The sequence below is a fragment of the Tetrahymena thermophila genome, assembly GCF_000189635.1.
Source record: "Tetrahymena thermophila SB210 genomic scaffold scf_8254747, whole genome shotgun sequence".
In the NCBI taxonomy this organism is placed as follows: Eukaryota; Ciliophora; class Oligohymenophorea; order Hymenostomatida; family Tetrahymenidae; genus Tetrahymena; species Tetrahymena thermophila.
Window position 1 is genome coordinate 312,914 of NW_002476507.1, and position 25,333 is coordinate 338,246.

A 25,333-nucleotide genomic window follows, 5' to 3' on the forward strand; every position below is an offset into this window, starting at 1 on the left:
AATATACATTTGTATAATTTTTTATATTTTGATGATAAAAATCAGCTTAATTAATCAATAAAAAAACAATAAATCTAACATTTTATTGAATATAACATAAATTTAATAAATTTCATAAATTTTAGATTTTTTTATTTTTAATATTTTAAATATGTTAATTTAGCTAAAAATAAATTTTTAGATAATAAAAGTTACCATTAATATTTGAAAAATGAAAGTATGTTATTTTAATTAAATTAATTTTAAAATCAAAGAATAGAAAGAAATCTTACAATTTTAAATCAAACAATAATTTCATTTTTTAAATAAATAAAATAAATTTATCGTAAACTTAAAAAGAGCTTTCAAATAATTTTTTCAAGTAAAGCTTTTAGTAAATCAATAATCAAATTTATGATTTTTCTTAATGGACTAGGATTATCATATTAAAATAAATAATTGATACTAATTAAGTTAAAATATAATAAATAAGAATAGTATAAACGAGTTAGACATGATATGAAAAGCATACAATTATTATAACAATACATTTTGTTTATAAAATTTTTGATTTTATTTCAACTTATTGCTTAAATATAACTTTTAAATTAAAATAAAAACACCCAATTGTAATAAAAATAAAGATAGATTTTTTATACATCTAATAGAAGCACTGTTCTTGGAATAAATAAATTTTCTATTTTTCAAAAAGCAATGTTTTAATAAGCTAATTAAAAAACATTCAATAATGGTGATAATTAAAAATTGGTACAATTTTTTAAGAAACATAATATGTGAATTCGTCTTACAATTTCTTTATAAGAAGAATGATAAGAGTTTAAAATAAAGAATAGAGCTCAAGCAATTATAACCTTTTTTATTTTTTTAATTGTCTAATAATTCTATAAATATATTAAATAAATATTGAAAATAATTAAGAAGAGATTGAAGGTGAATTTGCAATTTTAGAAAAGCAACAATTAATTCAAAAGAAAAATGAAAGAGAAAATTTAAAATAGACAAAAATTTCTAATTAAAAACAATTATGAGAAAGAAACAATGCTTTTCTTTATTATAATATTTGCAATAGTTGTAAATATTTATGGTAAGATAATCATGTTCTTTACTTTTTTTGAAGCAATTAGCATTTTTAAATAACTTCAAGCATTATTGAAATTTGTTTTTTATAAATATTAGTTTTTATTGAAAAGGAATACACTATGGTGTCTTAAGATGGCACTATCAGAAATATTTTTATTATCTAAATCGCCTCTCTGATTTCTGTTTTGATTGGTCAAATACTTTTAAATATAGCTATTAAAAAATATAGAAATAAAGAAATAGTTCTACTATGCAAAATATATAATTATAAATAAACTTAAACAGATTATAGCTTCCTACATGTTAATTAAGTGGAATTCAATAAGGTATTATAGTAGCAAATTCAAGAAAATTGGTGCTAAATTATATCTCAATTTTGTTTATTTTTAGGATTTGATTTTTTTACTTATTTTTTTGGAAAAACCGTGTCTTTACTTTTAGAAAATAGTCTATTTTATGAGTCGATGCTTATTATAACATTTGGAGTTATAGTGATTAATAATTACTTTAGTAATACTTTTTGCTTAACTTACTAAAATAGGAAAATTCTTCATAAATTCTTATTATCAATAATACTTAGTACTACAATATTTAGTCAATAATCTAGCTAAGGGTGTAAAATCATATTTTTTTTCATTTTGTTTTTTGGAATAAGTGAGATAGGAGAATAAAAGCAAGTATTATTTTAGATTAAAAATATGTTGAAATACGTATGTAATTTCAAGTAGAATAAGCAAATTAATGATGATTTAAACAAAGTACATTTGCCAGTAAATAATTTCATGGAAAGTCAAAGAAATTCAAATATAAAAGGATAATTAAAATAATAAGACACACCAATGACAAATAATTAAGGATTGGCAAACATTACAAGCTTTTAGATAAATAATATTTAAGGTAAAAAAAATGAAGATTTAAATTTAAATTTAGAGAAAAGAAAATCACCTTCTATATTTTAAAAGCAAATAAATGAATTAACATAAGTGTAAGAAATAAATTTTAATCAAACTGAGATTGGTTATTCAAATAACACAACTCAGAGAGAAGCACTCATTAACTAATAAGGTCTTTCAAATTCAAACTACTCTTCTCTTTTAACAGCTATTAAATCTAAATCAAATACTAAAGATACATATTAATAAAATTTTTCTAACTATAATTTAAAAGATTAAAAAAATAAAAATTCTAACTATTTAATAAAGAATGAGTAATATGATCTTGTTAAAGAAACAAACTAAGATGATTATTAGAAAAGTGATTTAAATTATTAAACTAACATAGACGATATTCAAATAAACTAATTAAAATTATTTGAAAACTACTTTTATGATAGCCAAGCAATTTAATAAAATTATTAATAAATCTAAGAAAATTAAAAGGCTAGTAATGCATCTAAAATAGGTGAAACAAACTAAGATATAGAAATATAATAGTAAAATTCTTAAAATAATCCTTTAGGAAAAGAAATCGCTAATGAAGAATCAGCTAAAATAATAGAGAGTAATTTATCAAATATTTAAATTTAAATTTGTGAAGAGCTTGAGAACAAAATATAATTTCATTAATAAAATGATTATAACTAATTATAAGTTAGTGCAAATTTTTAAAACCACAATTTTCCAGAAGGTAAGTTAGAAACTAGTATTAAAAATAGTGTGAGAGACTTTGATGCTATTATAAGATCTAAAAATATTTCGTTTAACCCTCAGAAAATGCATTTAGAAGAGCCAGAAAAATAATTTATTTACACATTCGAGGATTAAAAAAGTAATTCATCCTGCATATATAGTGGTATTTAGACTAAAGTAGATGAAGAAACATAAAAGTAATAAAATATGAATAAAAAAGGCAATAGTTTATAAAAAATAAAATTAAATGGTTAATAAAAGGAAACATAAAAGGCAATAGATATTTCTTAAAGTCTTCTTCAAGATATATTGCTTTAAAATAATTACAGTTTTTTTAAAGAAATACTTGATTTTTTAGACTCAAGTTTATTTGTCATTGATGAGAATATGCAAATTATTTATTCAAATTATTAAGCAAGCTCTTTGAGTGAAAAATTATTTTCTAGTTTTGGCTCTAAAAAATCTATAATCGCTAATTATTAGAAGAAATAATCAAGAAATTCGTACGATAATACCAGTTTGAATAATCAATTTTTTAATGACTAGAAATTACCATATATGGATCAAGGATAAGCACCTTAGCTTCACCCTTAAAAAATATAATAAATATCAAATTAAAATTTATAAGATTAACAATAGAATTAAAAATAATTTTTAGAAAAAAAAGAATAAACTAATTAAAATAGTTTATAGAAGAGTTTATTTCAATTCAATTAAGTTTAATCAAAATAAATTATTGAATCTCAAAGGAATTTATTCTTTACACAGAATAACATCTAAAGCAAAGACAAGCTCAGTTTCAATAAAATACAGTTTGAGAAAGGTTAAAATAACTAAGCAACTAATTCAAATCAAGAATTCAAATATAATTTACTCAAGCAAATAACAGTTTTTGAATTTTCGAAACAAAGTTTGGAACATCTAAAAAAAATGGGAATAAATTAAAATTATTCTAGTTTAAATCAATCTAATATTTAAAAGACTTTTCAAGAAGAGAAAATGAATATTTCATCTGTAAAAAACTAATATTCTACTTAGCAATCAAATACTTAATTTTAAAATATAAAGTTTAATCCTGTGCAATCGACTTAAGCACAAATTTTCAACAAATCCTAAAAATTAGATTGTAGTTATTTATTAGATGAAGTTTTATAAAAAGAATCTAAAAGATCTGAAAGAGCAATTAATATCAATTTACTAGATTTAATTAAAGTCATATTATAAAACTTAAATTTAGAATTTCAGTAGGTTATATTAGAGCCTGTTGGCGTTAAACTTAATGAGGACTTGGATATCTTAAATAATTTTAGCATAAAATTAATTGGAAAGATTATTAACAATTAAAAATGTGTTATTATAATGTTTTCAGATATTTAAGAAAAAGAATTATAATTAAATAAAATATTGGAGAGAAATATTTTTTAAACAATAAGCCATGAGCTCGGTACTTATACTAATTTTATATAGACGTTTACACAAACAGCTCTTTTAGATCACAGTGTACCTGTATCAGTGAAAGATAACTATTTAAAAGTATATTTATTGTTTATTATCTAATTTTTATAGTATTAAAATTTTAATTTATATTACCTCAATTCCTAACTAATTAACACCAACTCTTCTTCCCAAAGTTTTTTGAAAAAAAATGACGTTATTTTAAAAAATGGTCTAAATAAAAATTTTACAAAAATGGTATTAAAATATTAGGAATTATGGTTTCTCATAATCTATTTATATAATATTAAATTTAAAAAATAAGTACATGAATTCAAATATTTTCCTAGTGAGTTAAGTTATTTAAGACATCAGAGATTATTACGAGTACTAAAATGATGCGTTGAAAATTATTTGGAAAGAAATTAATTTGATTGATTTAATTAGAAATATATGCAAGCATTTTAAAAAGCTAGCAAAAATAAAGCAGATTACATTTAAATGTGATTTTTTCGATATACCAGAGAAAATATGTACTGACGAATAAAAAACTCAATCAATATTAATCAATCTACTTTCTAATGCTTTCAAATTTAGCTAGAAAAATGGATAAGTTACTGTTGAGATTTCTTACAAAAAGGAAGATGAGCTTATAAAGATTAGTGTTAAAGATTCAGGAATAGGTAATCATTTTTTTGAATCATTTTGATTATACTTTTACTTATCAATTAAAATTTTTTATCTACAAATATGCTGCAAGTAAAGAGTTCAAGAATACATTTAATATATGGCGATATTGCTTTTAAATAAAAATTAATTCTGACAAAAAAAACTCAGCTTCTTTTTTAAATCCCAATTAAATTTTAAATATTATAAGTAATGTACATGAATTTTAATAAATCATCACTTTATTTGAAAAGGAGTCATTATTTCGTTTACTGGTTTAATATTTTTTTATAATAAATTATGTAGGAATGAGTTTTGATGAGTAACAAAAGCTCAAACTCCTTTTAGATGGTAAGTCTATTTAAGATAAGGTATCTCTTAACTCTTCTGGCTTTGGATTCGGTTTAACGATAAGTAGTATTTTAGCAAGAAAAATATCAAAAAGGAATTAAAATAACAATATTAAATTTATATCAAAATAAAATTAAGGAAGTACTTTTTGGTTCTATTTAGATGCTGTTTCTATGATTAAAAAGATGAATTCGAAAAGCTTATTGAATTTTTAGCCAAAGATTAACTCTGTTCTAACTTAATAAAATTTATAATAATCATTCATCAATCATTATAAATCCTCAGATGTATAACCTATTTTTGATTAATGTGTTCAAAAAGAGCTTGATTTTAATTCTTTGAATTAGTAAACTAGAAGCCTCTAAAAAGAAACTAGCTTCTTAAACAGCAATGCTGCTTCAATCCACACTTATGAAGAAAGCTAAATTCAGACATAAATAAATAGCTAAAATCAAATCATTTTAACTAGTTGCGTTAATAACCCTAGCAATTAGATATTAGTAGGCTCTTCTTTATTAATAAAAAACGGAAGCAAAAACATGATAAACCCTATACCTTAAATAAAAATGCAGCAATCAAAATTTAAGCAGCAACAGCAGATTTAATAAAATAAGTTTTATAATCAAACAAGCCTTTCTAATAATCCTAAGATATTATAAAAATATATTATTATTAGTGATAATGAAATTATAGAAATGGAGGAATCTGACATTTTTGATGGACAACACATATTTTAGGAAGGAATCACCTAAAGCTAATCTTTTGATCTAAAAGGATAAATTGAATACATAAAACAAACAAAATGTAGATAGAATAGCTGCGAAAATTATGAATCTAACGTTAGAAATGAAATAACATAAAAGTAATCTTGTAAAAGTAGTGAATTAAAATCAATATATTACTTACATTTTTTAGAAAAATTTAAAAAAACTTAAATTAATTGATTTATTTATTTATTAGGTAAATAATAAATATTTATGTTTATTAAGATATAGGAACGAAGTCAGTATCAAAATATAATAACAGTATAACTCAGAGTTTTACCTTTGTTATATCTTCTAATGAACTTAAGAAGAAATAAAAAGAAGAATTAAAAGTAGTAAATAAACGATAATCTCTCTAGCATCATAAATCAACTTCTTTGAAATCCCTTTAAATTAATAAATCAATTGAAAATACATCAGAACAAATCTCATTTATTGATATTACGCCTATAGAAAGTGTTTAAGTATAGCTGCCAAAATAAATAAATAATAAATTTTTTTCAGCAAATAAGATCATGATTGTTGATGACGAGCCAATGAATATAAAAGGCTTGTAAATAATGCTAAAGATAAAAGCTGACATTTAAGACGAGCTTATATATACTGCCACAAACGGAATAGAAGCTGTAGATTTATTTAAAAAGAGCTTAAGTAGCTTAAATTAAATAAAATTAATATTCATGGATATAAACATGCCTTTGCTTGATGGTATAGAAGCTACAAAACAAATACGTGAGTTAGAAAATAGATTTTAAAATTAAAGACATATAAATATTTGTGCATACACCTGCTGGACGGATCTTCAAACCAAAATCAAATGTAGCTAAGCAGGGATGGATAACTATTTTTCAAAACCGATTACTCATGATTAACTATTTGTGGCATTAAATAGATATTATTTTAATCAATGATTCATGCAAGTTAGAAATAATATTTTTTATCATTTAAAATAATAATCTAAATAGAATAACTTGATATTAAATAATATGTGTACATTTTATGACTTTTCAATGAAAAATTATATTTAAAATTTTTTATTTTTAAATTTTTTTTTGCGTTATTTTTTCTAATGAATTTTCTTTAAAGAAAATTTTACATTTTTCTCTATTTAAAGTCACAAAACATAGTATTAAATTAGGTAAAAGTAATAAATAAGCACACTTTAAAATTTATTTGCTTTTTACTAATCTTAAATACTTATTTGATAAAAACTAAACCATTATTAATAATCTTAACTGTTTGATTATAAAAATATTCCTTAAAAAATACTTATTTTTTGTGTTTATTTTTAACATATTTATTATAAAAAATCACATTTGTAAGCAATTTAATATATCTAATAAATCCCAATAAATTGAGGAAAGTTTTTTTACTTCAAAAGCGAATAATTAATTGTAAATAATAATAATAATTGTTTACATATTTAATTAAGGAAAAAGAATCTGTTTTTCTAATTAATTAATTGATAATTGCTTGATAAATGCTTAATATTTCTAATCAGTAAATAATATGAAGTACTTTTTTAAATAGATTATAAACACGAAATAATATACAGTTTAGTATTATATTTATTAGTAATGTTTTAAATATTAAGTAGTTATGATATTTTAAAAATAAAATAATCTAGTTAAGATTTTGATTAGTGTATTCGAGACTATTTTTGTTTTTATTATTATAATTATTGATTATGTTTTGATATTAAAATTTATTTTTTTATTTTTATGGATTCACTTAATCAATCACATGATTTATTTTTATAGAATATGGATGAGAGATTGGCTATTGAAAAAGTATTTTTAGATTTATACAAATAAGATTTTGCATCTGTTAAATATTTCCTTATTTATAGAAAGCTTACTGAGTATTTGCTTCTATTCTTAGTATAGTTCTTAGTAAGAAATACATATTTCCTCATATTCAGTAATCATTTTTATTAAAACACCTACAACCTCATTGTATCTCTTGATTTTATTTTTCAAAGAGATAATTGAGTAAATGTCTTAAACGAGATTATCTTAGTTATCGAGGAGGTTTTCTAAGTTTTAAGCTCTCTTTTCATCTTAATAAGCTATTTTACTAACTTAGATAGCATATTATTCAAGGTTTTTTATTCTATCTATTAAGCCAAGAGCAGAGACTTTAAAGATTTATGATGAGTTAATTTTACTGTTTTTGCAAATATTCATTTCTACTTTAAAGCGAAAATGCTTATTAATGTATTATGTTTTTTTATTTTAATTATTTATTTGTTGCTTTAATAATTATTATATTTAATTAAAAGTTCATTTATATTTTGAATAGGCAGCTAGGATATTTGATAATCTTAAAATTGATTAATTTTTTTTAATTAATTGGAAGCATTTTCTTTTTTAAAATCTTGTAAATTGTAAAGCAGTAAATATTGTCCATAAAGTAATTACTGAATTAAAAATTAAATTAGATAGTATCGCTAATTTTTACTTGGAGCATTTACTCGGAAATTAAGGAAAAATGCCATACCATTTGCATCATTGTCAAATCTAATTTTATGGCTAAAAGCTCGAACATAATATTTTAAGCAATCACCCGTTAATTTACTTTAGATATTTTTTCACTTAAACCCTCAAAAAAAACATTTAGATAAAGTAGAAATGAGTATTTACTTTTAATTTTGTGAAGATTATGACTATTACTAAAAAATCAGAAAACACATTTACTAAATAAATTAATTAATAGCAATTAATTCTGTTAAAAATGAATTAACTTCTCATAAACAAAAAAATCAATAAATTTAACATCATCATTTTTATTGATATCACGCTTTTAAATTCAGTAAGTTTTATGAAAAATTAATCACAACTATGACTATCGTGATACACAATTTCCTATGCAGCTCTCCAAAATTAATTTGTTTTAAAAGGAAATTAGAACATTATTATACTTTAATTGATTTTGTAATCATAATTTCTAATAATTTTTACAAATTTAAAATTTTTAAATACTATTCAAAATATGAATTAAAATATTAAAACAACTTTTAAATATTTTCATAATTCTTCCAAGATTAGTTTTGTAAATTGTATTTTATTTAAAGACAAAATATTTATAAATATTATGAAATTTAATACAATATCGCTTTAAAGAAGATTTAAATATGACTATTTATTACAATTTTTATTACAAACAAGCACCTCTAAATTTTTTACCAATATTTAATATATCAAATTATGATTGATTACACAAGCTAATAGCATCCATAATTTTTCTTTTTTATTAATAGAATAAAAATAGATTAAATGAATAAAATAAATGCTCGCCTAAAAAACTTTATTTGTCTTTAGATTTTAATAAATTAGTAACTAAAAAATTATTACCATAAATTCTGATTTTTATTTGCATAAATTTTCTTTCTATTTTAAGCATCAAACCTTAGTTCTTTCTATTATTTATTTACATAATTCAATTACAATTATCAATCATCCAATTTTTTATCTATTTTAACAATTTGTATTTTAAAATTTAAATATTCACATAGGATTTAAATTTATCTAAATATCTATATCATATTTCAATCGTAACAATTATAAATGTCAAACAAATTTTTATTTATAAAGTAGTAAATTACATTAAGATGTATGACTTTTCTTTTTAATAAAATTGAGTTTTTAGTTAACGCACTTACTTGACAAAAAATTTAAAATTTGTCATATTTGACATCAACTTGATTATGAGAAGTAAATAAAAGTAATATTTCTTTAGCCTGATTAATTCTAATGTGAGTAATAAATGATTTAAATACTGTAAAAGCATAAGATAAATCCTGTTTAATCCTCTCTATTAAATATTCAGAGTCTTTTAGTGAGTTTAATTACATTTTTCATAATTTTTTCTATTTTTTCACAATTAAAAATTTTTTTTACTATAAAAAGTATTTATTTTTATAAAATGATGATATTTCTTAAATTTTGATAATAAAATCTAAAATAAAAAGTATTTTAAGCTCTAATAAAATTGAAAAAAAATGCTTGAAATAAATATTTATTTAAGTTTTCTTTTATCAGTAAATGAGCACTTTCTCAAAGCTTAACTAATTTTTTATATTAAAATTGTATCTATAGTTAATTTATTTAATTTGATGAATTAAAATATAAATTTACTTAATTATCAATTTTTTATAATAGCCACAAATTAATTTAGATTTAAGATAAGATGTATAAAATTGAAGATGACTTTTATTAACAGAATAAAGTTTAGAATAAATATATTTTAGTATAGGAGGAGAAGTATAAATATAAAGAAAATTAAAGATTTAAATATTCTTACAATAATTATTTAATTAAAAATATTTTATTTTAAATTTATTTAATTTTCACAAAATAATCTTTTAAATTTCTTTTGTTTATTATTTTTTTGTGTTGGTGCTAAAAAACCAAAATTAATTTAAGTTCCGTTTCTTATTAACTTATTTTTTTCATAAATTTTATCTATTTAAAATTATAAATTTGTTTTTTAAGATTTGTTCTATTAATTTACGTTATTTTATTAATTTGTAGAGTTAACTAAAAAAAAATATCTACTTTCTTTAAATAGAGTTATTTTTTTACAATTTCGTAAACTAACTTTTTTTTAATGTTAGTTTAAAAACTGTGAGATAAAAAATGTTTATTAAAATACAAAATCAAAATATATTCTATTTAAGGTTAATTAAAAATAGGAAATAATTAATAGATTAACAAAATATCATTTTATTAGTGATATTTTGCTGTGAATATTTTAGATTTATATATTATGCGAGATCACTTTATTGTTCATAGACTAATAAAATATTAACTTTTTAAAATATAAATTATTGTTCATGAATTATTTTTAATTTTTTTAATTGATATTTATAAAATATGTTATTTTTCTTAATTTAATAAAATATATACATAGTTTTTCATACAAAAAAAAGTTAATATATTATAATATAAGTTTTGTAAATATAATTTGTTTTTTTTTAGAAAGGGTTGTAATTGTTTTATTATAAATTGGTATCAAATTGGTTGTTCAGCTAAGTTTAATTTTTATTTATCATCTCAGATACTATATCTTTAAACATTTTTACCACATTTTTATTATTTTTATTTGATAAACTTCAAAACTATTTGCAACAAAGCTTCTGATTCTGTAAAATAGGAAAGTGCATATTTGTATTATAGATTCGATCTATTAAATATTTCTTTGCTTATGCTGTATTTGCTGATAACTAGCTTTTATTATTCTTAAAGATAATTATATTATTACTTTATATCATCCATTTATCCAATCAAGTCAAATACTGTTGAAAATATTTATGATTTCTATTCATATGTATTATTTATCTGAGGATTTGATAATTATTTTTAAAAGTCTTTTAATAGAGTATTATTTGAGCATGATAATTGTTCTAAAGAGTTTGCAGCACTATTATTATTTTGAGCTGAACTATTAAATTTCAGTACATTTTATTCTAAGATACAAAGTTAATTATTTAAGTTAGAAGCTAAAGCCTTTAGATTTTAATTCTTAATTTTTTACTAAGAAAAAGTATTAAGAAAACTCATAAGTAAGTAGGTATTTTGAGTTTAATCTTTAATATCTTATTTTCTTATTTGAAAATATTATTTGATTTTTTTCTTTCTTTATTTATTTTTTAAATTATAAAAGAACACAAAGAAGTTATTATAATTTAATTGTTAGGTTAAGCTGTATCTGATTTGTTTTTTACATATTAATAAAGTAGTTTATTTATTTAAAAAACTTAAATTATATACATTTAAATTATAATTCGATCAGTAATTAAAACTGAAATTATAAATTAGTTAAGAATATAATTTTTCATAAAAATAATAATAAGTTACTGTTATTTTAAACACCATTTATTTTCTTTTTATAAATCATTTTAAATAATTTACTTTTGATTCTCAGTAAAGTGTTACCTTTAATAAATAATTCAATTTAATTACTATAAAAATAATTTTTCTTTGGAATAATTTGATGCTCCCATACTCTATTATTGGTTATTTCAATTACTAATAGATTGTATTCTAGCTTTTATTTATTTACTTTGTTCAAAATTTATTTATTACTTACCAATAGAAATTCAAAAAAAAGTCTTATTATTTAAAATTTTAAATGTCATTTTTACAAGCAATATCTGAAACTTTTCTTACAATAATTTATAATAAATTTAATATTAGCAAAGCTTTTTAAAAATGCTTTATCAAAAGATATACTAATTAATTAAATATTTTATAATATTTAATTTTAGTAATTATCTTTTTTTTTAATTATTTTTATAAAAACTATGACCAAAGCATTTTTAATTAAGAGATAATAAAAAAATCAAAAACTTATCCAGTGAAAATTAACTTAATTATATAATTATGAGGACCTAGATGCTTTTTGCCAAGATATATTTATTTCCAGTAATAATTATTTCTTCAAGAATATATAGAGAGATTGTTTATTTTTGTAATTTTTTCTATTTTACATGAACCAAATTAGAATTAATTGTATCATGATATAACTTAATGTGAAATTTTTATTGTAAAATAACTTAAAACAAAAATATCTTTTAAATTACATAAATATATTTGAACTATCTTTTTAAAGTAATTTGAGGTTCTATAACTTTTTTTTAAATTTTGATTCAAAATAATTAATAGAATCGTTGCAAAAATTTCCATATAAAATTTTTTTATGCTAGTCAATTTTTTTATAAAGAAAATTAAATATATTTGTTATTTGAAATTTAAAATTTAGTCAATTAAGCTGTGAGTATATGATTAATTTGAAGATTAATCAATCTCTTAATCAAAAATTAATATTTAAATATTTTATTAATAAATAAATAAAATGTATTTTTTTATCTAATTTAATAATAAAAGTTTAATTAGATAATTCATTTTTACTCTTTTTATTTTAATTTTTTTGGAAATTCTAAAATTAATAAATCGAGCTGTATTGATAGCATATAACTAAAAATAAAAATTTATTTTTTATAGTTGATAAATCAAGAATATATTAGAGTTTGCTATTTATCATCTATTTTATCGAAAATAAAATTAATATTTGCAAATTAGGAGCTAATAATCACTTTAATTAATTAATTAATTAATTAATTAATGTTTATTTTATTTTTAATATGAATTTACAAAAAATTATAATTGTTTTTTATCTATCATTAAAAAGTTTATTAAGAAATGTTTAAAATAAAATTTGAATCATTAAAAAATAATTTTAAATTAAATTACTAATTTATTTATTAATTTGATTTGAATATTTCTTCGTTTTATTATTTTATTTTGTTTAAAAATAAATAAAAATAATAATTTTAAAATTTTAATTTAGCACATACATTTTCATTGAAATTTTAAGCTCTATTCAACATTTTAATTAATAAGATGATAATTTGTTAAATTATATTTTTAAATTATTTATTTTAAGATATATTGTTGATAATAAAAAATTATTTTTTTTAAGGATATTATATATTTTAATATTAAAATAATTAATTTATTCCCTTAATATTTAACAAATTAAATATTAAAGCATAAATTTGATAGGATAGCATAGCATAGTATGACTAAAATAGGAAATACATTTATTTTTTATTTATATGTATAATTTATTATTAATGAAGACAAATAAACTTCATTTTACTGACCACAATTTTATTTTAATAAAATTTTATGTGGAAAAGAATTAATAAATAAAACCATATTAAATGTTTTTATATTTTTATTAATATAATTATCATAAATAAACTAGTCAAATCTTTTTATTTTAAATACTAGTTTTTTAAAAAATTTTTATATAAAAATTAAAATTAATTTATTAAATATTTTAAACTTAAATTTTGATATGAATATTTTTTAAAAGAATTAAAGAAATAAAATAATATACTGGAAATACTCATACATCTAGATCTATTCAAAAATATTATTTTCAAGTAATAGTGCAAAATTTTAATGAACAAAAATTTAGCAAAAACTATGACTTTAGTTATTACTAAGTATTTATAATATATTGTAAAATAAACTAGATCAATTTTTATATTTTTATAATACTAGTTCTATATGTAAAGAATTTAAATAATACTATAACTAATTTGAACTAGCTTTAAAATTAAAAATAATAGAGCCAGTCAAATTTTTATACAAAAAGAGGACCTTGTTAATGAATCCGTAAAATTCTAAAATGATTTCTTAAAGATTGAATGAATGATAAGCATTTAAAATAATCATATTAGATCTAAACTTTATTATTTTTTTTTAAGTTTAAGCTAATACACATTCATTAACCTTTTCTTTTTTATATCAGTTATTTATGTTTTTTAATGAAGTAATAATAATAATTATTAAACAAAATACATTTTTATTAACATTAAATTCATTAGTTTATAAATATTAAGTAAAGTAAATATGGAATTAAATATGTAAAAGTTATCCAAGACAAAGAGAGTAAATTGATCCAACTAAAATATTCTTCTATTTCTTTAAATTAAACAATCTCTTCAATTTATGTTTATATTTAATTGAATATTAGTATATAAATCAAATATAATAAAATGAAATTTGAAATATTTAAAAAATATGAAACAATTTTTAAAATGTAATTTTTATTTTAGTTGCAAACGAAAAATTGATTAAAGAGTTTCTTTTAAGAAGAGTAGAAGAATTAACCAGTATCATTACTACATGATACATTTCAATTGAAAGTTTTATTTTCTTTTTGTCTTATTTATAATTAGGTTTATAGCAATTTAATGATGGTAATTATTATTTTTTAATAGTATCTTTATTTTTAATTTGATTTAAGGAGGAAGTAATGAAGGAAACTTTTATGGTATTTTCATGAAAATTTATTGAGGAATTTTATACATTTAATTGAAATATAAATAGGTACAGATTTTAATAGATTATTTTTCTTTTATTATTTATTATAAGGGAAATTTTATTTACTACGATTTATCATTGAAATTTGAAATTTTAATAAACAATTGATTGAAAAAATTGGTAAAGAGAGTTTGCTTGATTAATTAAAAATACTTCAAATTTATTACTCTCTTTACAAAATTTATAATAATTAGCTAGAGTTATAGAAGTATAGTTATATTTGTACAAACATTCTTTTACATTTCGCAAATAGCTCTTTACTTATGGAGACTTTACTGACAAGATACTTTGATTATTATTGTAAAATTTAGTATTGAAGAGCAACTTCGTTGTATTCCAGGATAGCATCAATTATTAATTTAATTATGTCTCCGTAGTTGGGCAATTTGCATTTTAGTTAAATAATTGTGACAATATCTTCAAAAATGCTTTATTTTTTATCATATATGTATTCATTAGTTATGGAAGGAGTTTTTTAGTTCTTATTATCAATAATTTATAGAGAGATATTGTGGAGATTTATTATAAAATCTAATAATTCTTGCATTCTGTCGTTAAGATTAATTGATTTAACCTTAAAATATTTAAATTCTTAATTTTTCATAAAGCTCATCTTATTTTAGTTAGTTAGTTAGTTTTTATGAATGTATGTTTCTTTCTTTGAAAATGTATTTTGATTTGATAGTTATTAAAGTAAATTTATTATATCGAATCAAGTATCATAAATAAATAGCATAAGCAAGACTTTAATTTATTTATATAAAAATATATTTAGCTAATTTTATTAATTTGATTATCAGAAACAAACAGAAAAGAAGGTCTTCGATCAAAAAATTTAGAATAATTTATTTAGCGAATAAGAGTATTTAAGATTAGGTAATCAAGATACTTTAATAGATACCAATTCTTTTGTGAGTAATAAAATGAAAAATTAGATTTTTCATCTTTGTAAGTAAAATTTAGTTAAAAAACATGATTACTTTGGTATAAAATAAACTTTTTACATTAGATTTTGTTTTAGTATTTTTTAATACAAATTAATTTATATTTTTTAAAATTAACCATGCTTATATTTATCTCATAGAATAATAATTTATCTCAAACATCTAATTTATCTTTTGTCTAATTAATTTAGATTTTGTGAATTTCTAATAAAATAGATAATTTATCTCTTTAAACAAACATAATAATTATATTAAAAATAGATGTGATATAGACCTTTTGTATTTGAAATGATTAATATTTGATTATTCTTTAATCAAAGGCTTTATTTGTGTGTTATAGATTATAAAATATATAGATTTTGATTCAGTAGACATTCTTAATGACCACAAAAATTAATGAAATTTATTTGTTTATTAATATGCACGATTCATGTTTGCTAAAACCATTAATGAAAAATTGGATTGTCAATCAGTAAATTTTAATTATAAGATTTATTACAAATAAATATAGTATTTAATTATATAACACAATTAATTATAGTTAGTAAAATGTATTAAAATGTTTGTTTTCTTATTTAATAATTTTGTTAAAAATTTTTTTAGTAATTTTTTTTTTCTTTCTTAATTAATTAGATTTAAATCGTTCATTTCTTTTTTTCGATAGTTTGATATATTTTGCATAGTGTGGGATAAATTGTTTCATAACTATTAAAGAATTTTATGAGATCAGAGATATCGTTTTTGCATTGAGCAAAGATTTATTTATTAACTGATACTTTGCTGCTTATTTTTCTTTATTATGAATTTAAATCTTAGAATGTATTAAAAACATATTCATAGTCTCTAATCAAACTCAAGCAACATTCAATTATCTCGTTGAACTTTGATAGTCTTTATCTATATTCAATGATTTTTTGGACTATACACACAAATGAACCATAAGTACTCAAAATTTCATTTTCCTCCATTTATTAGTCAAGGACAACAGTTCCTATTCTACTCAGTTAAAAGCATTGCTCAGCAAGAATTTTAATCTTATCAATCAATTGAAAAGCGTTTAATTTAAAGGTTTTGGATTCAGAAAAAGATAAGCTCATTTTATTTTTTTATAATTATTTTTCTTTTTTATAAATTATTTATAAATTTTTTTACAGTGAAAGATGCGCTAATTTAAATTACGTTTTTTTTAAAACACTTACCACAAATTTTTAAATTTGATATAATGAATCAAGTATACTTGAAAAGATTATTAAAATTTATAAATAGTATCTAAATCAGGTTTATAAATAAATATTCTATAAATAGCAATCAGTAAAAGATTTAAAATTTTTAGTGAACAAATAGATGTTTCTTGTAATGATGCGATACTTACGCTAACGAATTTAAAAAGAAAATACATAAAATATGATTATAAATAAAAATTTTATGAAAATATAAAAAGCTTCTATAAAAATCTCATAGTAAATTTGACAAGTATTATTTAATAATCGCTTTCTAGGTTTTTTTCTACTGGAAAATTTTTTCTATGTGGTATCAATAATTTACTGATTATAATTAAAGTATATTTACAAACTATTAAGAATTAATAATTATATAATACAAAATTTAATCAAAATAATATTAAACGATTCCACTGTTTTATAAAAACCATTGTAATAATGTATGATAAATTCTGGTTTTTGATAAATTTTTGTAATAGATTATCTAATGTTTTTAAAATAAACATTAAACTTAAAAATATACTAAAGATACATACTACTTCTCTCTTATAGTACTAATTAGTGAAAATAATTAATTCAAAAATATTATGGTTTAATTTCATGTTATCAAAAAATATTTGTTTTTAAATAACTAACATTTGTATTATCTAAATCTATTTCTAAATCAGAATTGGTTATTTCATAATATAATTATTTATTTTCTTACTTTTGAGATTCGGCTAGTACTATTTTTATAAAAAACAATAATACAAAAAAACGAAGACATTATTAGCTAGTATAAGCTGGTTTTTAAATTGTGTAAATAGCATTTGAAATAAAAAAAAAATTTTTACTTTTTATTAGAATTTATTATATTTCAGATTTAATTAGTTTAGTTTTCCCCCAGAAATGGATTTAGAATCCAATTATGATAACTCTTTTTACCGCATACTGACGTAAAAACAATAATAAATAACATTAGTTGCAATTAATTCAACAATTTAGAATAAATTCAAAAACCCAGACTAGTTTTTATCATCCAAATTCACATTTTTCTGTTCAAATAGCAAGAATTTTAATTTTCTTTTGCAAAAAGATTTAGTTTTTACTATAAAAAATTTCAAACAAAAATGCTTTAAAAGAATACTAATAATAATTTCTTTATTTCAAAAATACACTTCCTTGATGTTAAATTAATGATGAAGAAACTAATTTTTATGGATTACAATTTGTGAATGGTTTAAAATTTAAAACTCATTAATGGCATAAAATAAAAATATGCGGTAATGAGATAATATAATTTTGATTTTTACTTATACTTTTAATAAAAAATAAATATTATTTTAGAATCTATCTTATTTCTTTCTACTCAAAATTTTTTTAGAAATACTTTTAAAGAGTTAAAAAAATAGGTTTGGAAAAAAAATTCTGCTTTTAATACTATACTAAGAGAAAAAATTTAATTAACCATTATTAATTTAAAACTCTCTAAGTAGATGTATTTGATAGAACTAAGTTTTTTCTATGTATACATAGCATGAGTAATAAGTGTAATATTTTATAGGTAATCTAAATTGCTTAAGCTACTTAAAAAATCTATTTTATAGCTAACTACATACCAATATTTTTAAGTATTAATACTTATTTCAATTCATATTTTATTCATACTTTGGATTTATTTAAATAGAAAAAAGATTATATTTTTTTTTTTTTTCAATGATCGCCACTAATGAATGTATTTGAGAGATATATAAAAAATATCTATGAACCAGCTATTGTAAAATTAATAAAAGAAATTTTCAAAAGTTAAATGGACACATTTAAAAAAAAAATTTACTCATTTTAAAACAACCACTATTTACAAATTATCAAAAATTTGAAATATGTAACAACTACTAATTCTTTAAGTAAATAAAAAATAAAGAAATTATAAATTAATAATTTTATCTCTTTAATTAATTATTTAAAAATATAAAGTACTTAGCATTCAAAGTAAAATAAATAAATGAGTAATATAATCTATTTTTTATTTAAAAGCTAATTTAAATGTTTTAAACCCATTAATTCAGAATTGTTTCCATGAAAAATTTACTTTAATTTTAGATTGTAATTTATAAAAGAAATTTAAACTTAAACATTTATAGAAAATTTAATAAAATTATTTTTAAAAGTATTTTAATACCATTTTTTTAAAATGTTGTTTTTAATTAATTTGGTTTGATATTAAAATAGAAATATTATTTCTAGAAATTTAAATTTCTTTTACTTAATGTCTTTTGCAAATAAATAAATAAAATAAAATAAAATAAAATAACAAATTATTGCTATTGACAAATAAATTCTTATCAAATTTTAAAAATATTTTAATATTTTTAAATATGGTTTTTAATTAATTTGATTTGATATTAAAATAGAAAAATTATTTCTAGAAATTTAAATCTCTTTTACTTATTGTCTTTTGCAAATAAATAAAATAAAATAACAAATTATTGCTATAGACAAATAAATTCTTATCAAATTCTCATTTTAAAAATTTAGGCGGTATTTTATTTATGTCTAATTAAAACAATTAAAGATATATACCTGATATATTCTAATATGCAAAGAGAAAAAAAAATAATTATTAAACAAAAAATAATACTTAATCTCAAAAATATCTAAAAACAGCCTTTAAATAGATACTTCTATTTATATATTACATACAGTATCAATAATTAATTTATATTAATAATTTGAATAATAATATTAAAAATGGATATTTGGGGTAAATTAACATCAATCAATAGAAAAAGCTTAAATTTAACAGAATATTTAGACTAAGATACTATAAAAGTAGGAAGATCTGAAAACAATTAAATCGTAATAGACCATCCTAAAATATCAAAAGTACACTGTATATTAACTAGATAAGATGATGGTGTGTATATTGAAGATAAAAGCTCAAATGGAACTTATATCTAAAATAATTTGATTGGAAAAGACTAAAAAGTTAAGGTTTCCACAGGAGATATCATTTATCTTCTTCGCAAAGACAAAGTTAAAGCATAATGTGAAGATATAGGCATGGTTTATTCAACAGTAAATATTCAACCAATGTAAACAGAACCAGAAGAATAGTTTAACAATGAAGTAGATAAGATCAAAGAAAAGCTTAAAAAGGAAAGAGAGTTAAAATAAAAAATTGATAAAGAAATAATTGAATAACATAATTGCTCTATTTGTCAAGATTTAATTTATGATTATGTTTAACTAGACTGCTGTATTCATGGCTTTTGTGGTGGTTGCTTGAGCGAGTATCTTTAATCAAATCAGACTTGTCCTGATTGCAGATAATAAATAAATTTCGCTTTTAAAAATCCAAAAACTAATTCAACAATCGAAGCACTAAGAAAAACAAGCTAAATAAAGAGATATCCAGAAGAATATGAAGAATTAGATCTCAAAAATGTTATTACTTCGAGCTAAACTAGTGTTGATGAATTAATTAAATTATTCAAAAGAAAGACTTAAACGTATATTTTAAATAAATTGTATCTTTTTTAATTTAATGTTTATTTAAATTATAAATAGATCTGCTTACCAATCAAAATTATCTGAAATATTAGAAAAGTAATAAAAAAGAATTAATGGATAAATTGACTCAGATTATTCTTACTAAAGTGAAAACGAAGATGAAGAAGATTTAAAGTAAACTACTTTTAGTTAGATTTTAACTTTTTTTTTTTAATATCTTGAAAAGTATTTTATTACTCAAAAACAAATTTCAATTTCATAGACAAAATTTATAAATTTGTTTAAATTTATTATCACAAAGATGGATTTAATTAATTTATTTTTGTGAACAATAAAAAAAACACACCAAAATAAAAATACTGTAGTTTCTAAGTTTTCACAATTATATAATAATAATATTTCCATTTCAGTTTCACTTGAATTTAAATTCATAATTTTTCAAAAAAATATCAAAACTAAAACTAAGACTTGCATATATAAGATTATACTTTTTCAAATTATATATTTTTTTTAATATTGAACTAACTAAAAATTTTATTTACTTTAGAATAAAACCAGAAGAATGTCCTGAATGCAAAATAGCTAGAATGGATGATTCATTTAAATGCAAAGATTCATAAAAGCACTAAAAATGTACTGGATGTAAAAGAATGTTCCCAGATAGACCAGAAAGATAGGATCAAAGATGCGTAGTATGCAAAGATCCTTACTGTGGTCTATATCTTGGAGTTTGCAAAAACAATCTAACAAATTAAAAAAAGACAGGAAAATATTTAGCTTAGTTCAATGATTTTAAAGCACCTCAAAATATTGCTTAAAATATATTTAGAGCCAATAAGGTTGAGTTATAGATCTTTAATGATTTTTTGAGGTAAAATAATCTCACAAATTAGTCTATGTTAGATGAGATGAAGTCTAAATTTATTAGCTAAAACAATTTCTTCTTGGAGAAATCTAAAAGTATATTATCAAATTATAATGATAAGCCTACAAATATTCAGATTAACTTAGAAACTCCTGTTTGCAGTGAATGTTTTCCTGTTATCTGGCATCAAATAGTTTTTAGATATAGAATATATATTAAAAATAAACTGCCAGCCAGATATTGTTAAAGACCTAATTGCCATTGGGGTATAAACTGTACAACATAAATAACTAAATAATCTCATGCAGAGACATATGATCATGTGTGTGAGCAAACTCGTTTTGCTTGAAAATTTAATTAGTGTTTTTTTTAGAAAATATAAATGTTAATATTATATCTTATTTTATATTTTTTTATTTATTTACACTGATAAAACTTTAACTTAAATGTTTGAAAATTTATTTTTAATTGTGATTTAAAAATAATTTATTCTAGAATAAATTAAAAAATCTAAAATATTATATATAATTATTTAAAGAGGCTTAATTGCATATTTAAAGACTATCAATAACTGATAGGAACGGATATACATTTAATTAACTTATTTTTTAAAGTGTGTTTGTTATTAAATTTTGGGGTATAAACTGTACAACATAATTAACTAAATAATATCATACAGAGACATATGGTCATTTGTGTGAGCAAACTCGTTTTGCTTGAAAATTTAATTAGTGTTTTTTTAGAAAATATAAATGTTAAGATTATATCTTATTTTATATTTTATTTATTTATTTACACTGATAAAACTTTAACTTAAATGCTTGAAAATGTATTTTTAATTGTGATTTAAAAATAATTTATTCTCAAATAAATTAAAAAATCTAAGAAATTTCGATAAAATAGTTTAGAGAGGTTAATTGCATATTTAAAGATTAGCAATGACTGATAGGAACGAATATACATTTAATTAACTTATTTATTTAAAGAGTGTGTGTTACTAAATTAAAAATTAATTAATTTAACTTAAATTTCAATAATATTTTGAATAGCGAGTTGTTTATGGTGATTTTTTAAATATTGATTTATTTTGATGTGTTTATTCTGATTTAAGATTAGGCAAAGAAGATCTTATATTTTAATATTTTGTTTTACTCAGGAGATCTTTTTATTAGGGACTTTTTAATGGTGAAGCTGGAGGTTCTATTCCATCTTCTTCTTTAAGTCTTTCCCATAATTAAGAAGCTGTAGAGCTGTTTGGTAAAGATATTGAGTTTTAAATAGGTTTTAATCCATTTATTACTTTTTTAGTTTACAAGCCTCTAGGAACCTTATTACTCAAAAATTCTAAATATACAGTATTATCAGAGGCTTAAATGTCCATTACATTTATTGGAATATTTATTGATTAGAATTTTTGGGTTGGCTTCTTAAGAGATTTTTCAAACCCTTTTCTATTTTCCTTTTCAATTAAAATATTTGATATAACTTTTTATTAAAATGACTCCCATTCTCTTTTTTCCCAATACATTTTTCTTATTTCTACGTTATTAGGATATTTTTTTAAGTTTTTTCTGTGTTTCTCTAAGAACTCAGGAGGTATAATTTTTATAATATCATAAGAACTAATGTAATAAACCTCAGTTGGTATTACTGTTATAATTGTGTAATCAAGTGGTTTGTTATATAGCAGAGAGTAGTCACCTACAACTGAATAATCGCCTAGCATTTAAAATATCAAAATTAATTTAATTTTTACTTACATTTTTAAAACAAATTTTTTAAAATTAACAAAAAATTTATCAAAGAATCAAAATTATTTTTACTTAATTCATCTATTTCTATCATATCATTCATGTATTATTTCTTTTCAATTTCTTCAGTAGAAGGATCTTTGAAATCTCCCTTTATCCTCTAGCCAGAGTATCTGTTAACTCTAAAGTTGATAGATCGATACACTTTAACTCTTCCTGACTTAACGAAAATAATTTAGCTTAGCTACTCTCCTTCATGAGCAATTATTTCATGAGAAGTATAATCTCGACTTTACAATTTAGTGGTAAGCTCAATTAGTATTGATTGCTTGAGATTCTTAAAAAAGTCAATTTACTATAAAAAATCAATTTAATTGCTTAGATGCTAATTTTTTATTTCCTATTTGATAATAAAGTTAATAAAAATTGCAATCATAATAATTTAAATTGTATTTACTTTTATATATGATTAAAAAATATTCTTTTCTAACACAACTAAATACGTTTTTTCATTAGCTATGACTGTAGCAGTTCTTTATGAATCGTATATCAAAGCAATTTCACCAAATGTGTCTCCTTACTCAAGTTTAGCTACTTCTTTCTATAAAAAATTGACTAAAAAATTGTTATTCTTTCATTATAAATAATTACAAGTTGCATAAAACTTTTATACTCAGTTGGTTCATCAATATAGATAGTTACACTTCCATAGAGTATAATATAAAATGCATCACCATATTCTCCCTTAATTATTAAAAATAATAATTTTATAAAATATATACTTACTCTTTTTCTAATTGTCTTACCTACTTAAAAACAAACTATTTTTTCTCATACTATTTTATATAGAGGTTTCTGCAAATATCTATAAATTCAGGAATATCTTTGTATTTCTTTAAAAATGGTATTTTCTGTTTTATTAAAATTGGGTTTAGCAACTATTTATAATTCTTTAATTTCAATTTACTTAAATTTCTTTTGCAATCTTTTTACAAGTTTCATCTGACCTTAATTCAGAAGGTTAGCTTAACAATTATTTTAATTTTTCTGAGTTAGCTTATACTTTCAATGGATCTTCTTCTAAATGAGATTTAGCTATATTATATAATTTAAAAAATTTATTTTAAACAAGATTATGACTTCAATATTTACATAGCTGCTGATATGAAGCTATTTATTTAGATGATAATTTTTCTATGTGATTAAGGTCTTCATCACTTAATAAAATATTTTGCGACACTCTTATAGCTAGATTATTATAGTTGTTGTTGCTAGATTATTTAGAATCAGTATTTTGAGCCACCTTAAATGAGACTCTTCTGTTTGTTTAGCTTTAAATATTTTATTTGTTAGCTAAATTATTTAATTCAGAATTTTTTTCATTATTTTTTTCTTGATTATTTATGTTATTTTGAGTTGGAATGGATAGTAAAGTTTCTTTTGGTAATGAAGAACTACTTTTAATGTCAAAGAAGTTATTTTATTCTTTTTCTAGCTCTTTATTTGAAAGCAGGCTTGTTAGTGCATTAATTTTCTTTTCTTGCTCTTCCAAATCGAGCTGCTGCTCATTTTATTCGATATTTAAATCTCTATTACTACTCAATTCATCTTTTTCTATATTTCTTTTTGACCTATTCTTCATTTAATATTTGCAGTACGCTTTAAACTAATTTTTACTTGTATCTAAAAATTTGTTCAATATCAAAAAATTATAATTTAATTAAAACCAATAACATACAATAAGAGTAATTAAAATTAATGACTGTTCTTTAAAAGGATTATTCAATGAATATATAATAACAATTGCAAAAAATCAGTAGTAATAATCAAAATAGAAAATATAAAATTATAAAATTGATTTTGTTCATATTTTCTTAAAGATTTTTTAAAATTTATATATAGCTTGGATATAATATTTTAAATCCTCTATTTTTCAAAAAATATTTTTAGCGACATTAAAAAAATAAACTTCAAACATGTAAAAATACCTAAAAAAACTATAATCATTTTAGATTCAGATTTTTTATTCAAAATAAAGTAACTTCTCCCAATCAATCAATAGTAAGACTAATAAAAAAAAAAAGTTAGTTTGAAAAAAGTTTATATAAATTTTTCAATTATTTGATTAGAATTTCAATTAAATAATATAAATTTAATTCACTAAAAAATAAAATTTAAAAATAACTAAGTATTTAGCTTGTAAATTATATTAAATTTATAAATGTAATAGATAGGAAGTTT

General features: G+C 19.8%; 6 protein-coding genes across 6 annotated transcripts; 2 read left to right on the forward strand and 4 right to left on the reverse strand. All coding sequences in view use genetic code 6, as the record gives it.

Annotated features, from left to right (window-relative positions):
- Positions 1–1,778: 1,778 nt before the first annotated feature.
- Positions 1,779–6,834, forward strand: TTHERM_00142480 (ATPase, histidine kinase-, DNA gyrase B; the record flags this gene model as incomplete). The annotated part of the gene is made up of 4 exons (XM_001011086.2): positions 1,779–4,241; positions 4,468–4,825; positions 5,115–6,035; positions 6,149–6,834. The coding sequence occupies 4 exons, from the start codon at positions 1,779–1,781 to the stop codon at positions 6,832–6,834; spliced, it is 4,428 nt and encodes a 1,475-aa protein (XP_001011086.2).
- An 828-nt stretch (positions 6,835–7,662) lies between these two features.
- On the reverse strand, positions 7,663–8,166 carry TTHERM_00142490 (hypothetical protein; the record flags this gene model as incomplete). The annotated part of the gene is made up of 1 exon (XM_001011087.2): positions 7,663–8,166. The coding sequence occupies exon 1, from the start codon at positions 8,107–8,109 to the stop codon at positions 7,663–7,665; it is 447 nt and encodes a 148-aa protein (XP_001011087.1). The 5' UTR covers positions 8,110–8,166.
- Positions 8,167–10,977: 2,811 nt separating this feature from the next.
- TTHERM_000142500 (hypothetical protein) lies at positions 10,978–11,484 on the reverse strand (the record flags this gene model as incomplete). Its single annotated transcript, XM_012796340.1, has 1 exon — positions 10,978–11,484. One exon carries the CDS (start codon positions 11,482–11,484, stop codon positions 10,978–10,980), a length of 507 nt encoding a protein of 168 aa, XP_012651794.1.
- A 4,924-nt stretch (positions 11,485–16,408) lies between these two features.
- On the reverse strand, positions 16,409–16,861 carry TTHERM_00143510 (hypothetical protein; the record flags this gene model as incomplete). The annotated part of the gene is made up of 1 exon (XM_001011090.1): positions 16,409–16,861. The coding sequence occupies one exon, from the start codon at positions 16,859–16,861 to the stop codon at positions 16,409–16,411; it is 453 nt and encodes a 150-aa protein (XP_001011090.1).
- A 2,853-nt stretch (positions 16,862–19,714) lies between these two features.
- Positions 19,715–21,690, forward strand: TTHERM_00143530 (FHA domain protein; the record flags this gene model as incomplete). The annotated part of the gene is made up of 3 exons (XM_001011092.1): positions 19,715–20,475; positions 20,534–20,650; positions 21,024–21,690. The coding sequence occupies 3 exons, from the start codon at positions 19,715–19,717 to the stop codon at positions 21,688–21,690; spliced, it is 1,545 nt and encodes a 514-aa protein (XP_001011092.1).
- Positions 21,691–22,371: 681 nt separating this feature from the next.
- On the reverse strand, positions 22,372–24,734 carry TTHERM_00143540 (cyclic nucleotide-binding domain protein; the record flags this gene model as incomplete). Its single annotated transcript, XM_001011093.3, has 7 exons — positions 22,372–23,060; positions 23,165–23,492; positions 23,550–23,693; positions 23,744–23,836; positions 23,899–24,003; positions 24,060–24,187; positions 24,245–24,734. The coding sequence occupies 7 exons, from the start codon at positions 24,732–24,734 to the stop codon at positions 22,372–22,374; spliced, it is 1,977 nt and encodes a 658-aa protein (XP_001011093.2).
- Between the last annotated feature and the right edge of the window lie 599 nt (positions 24,735–25,333).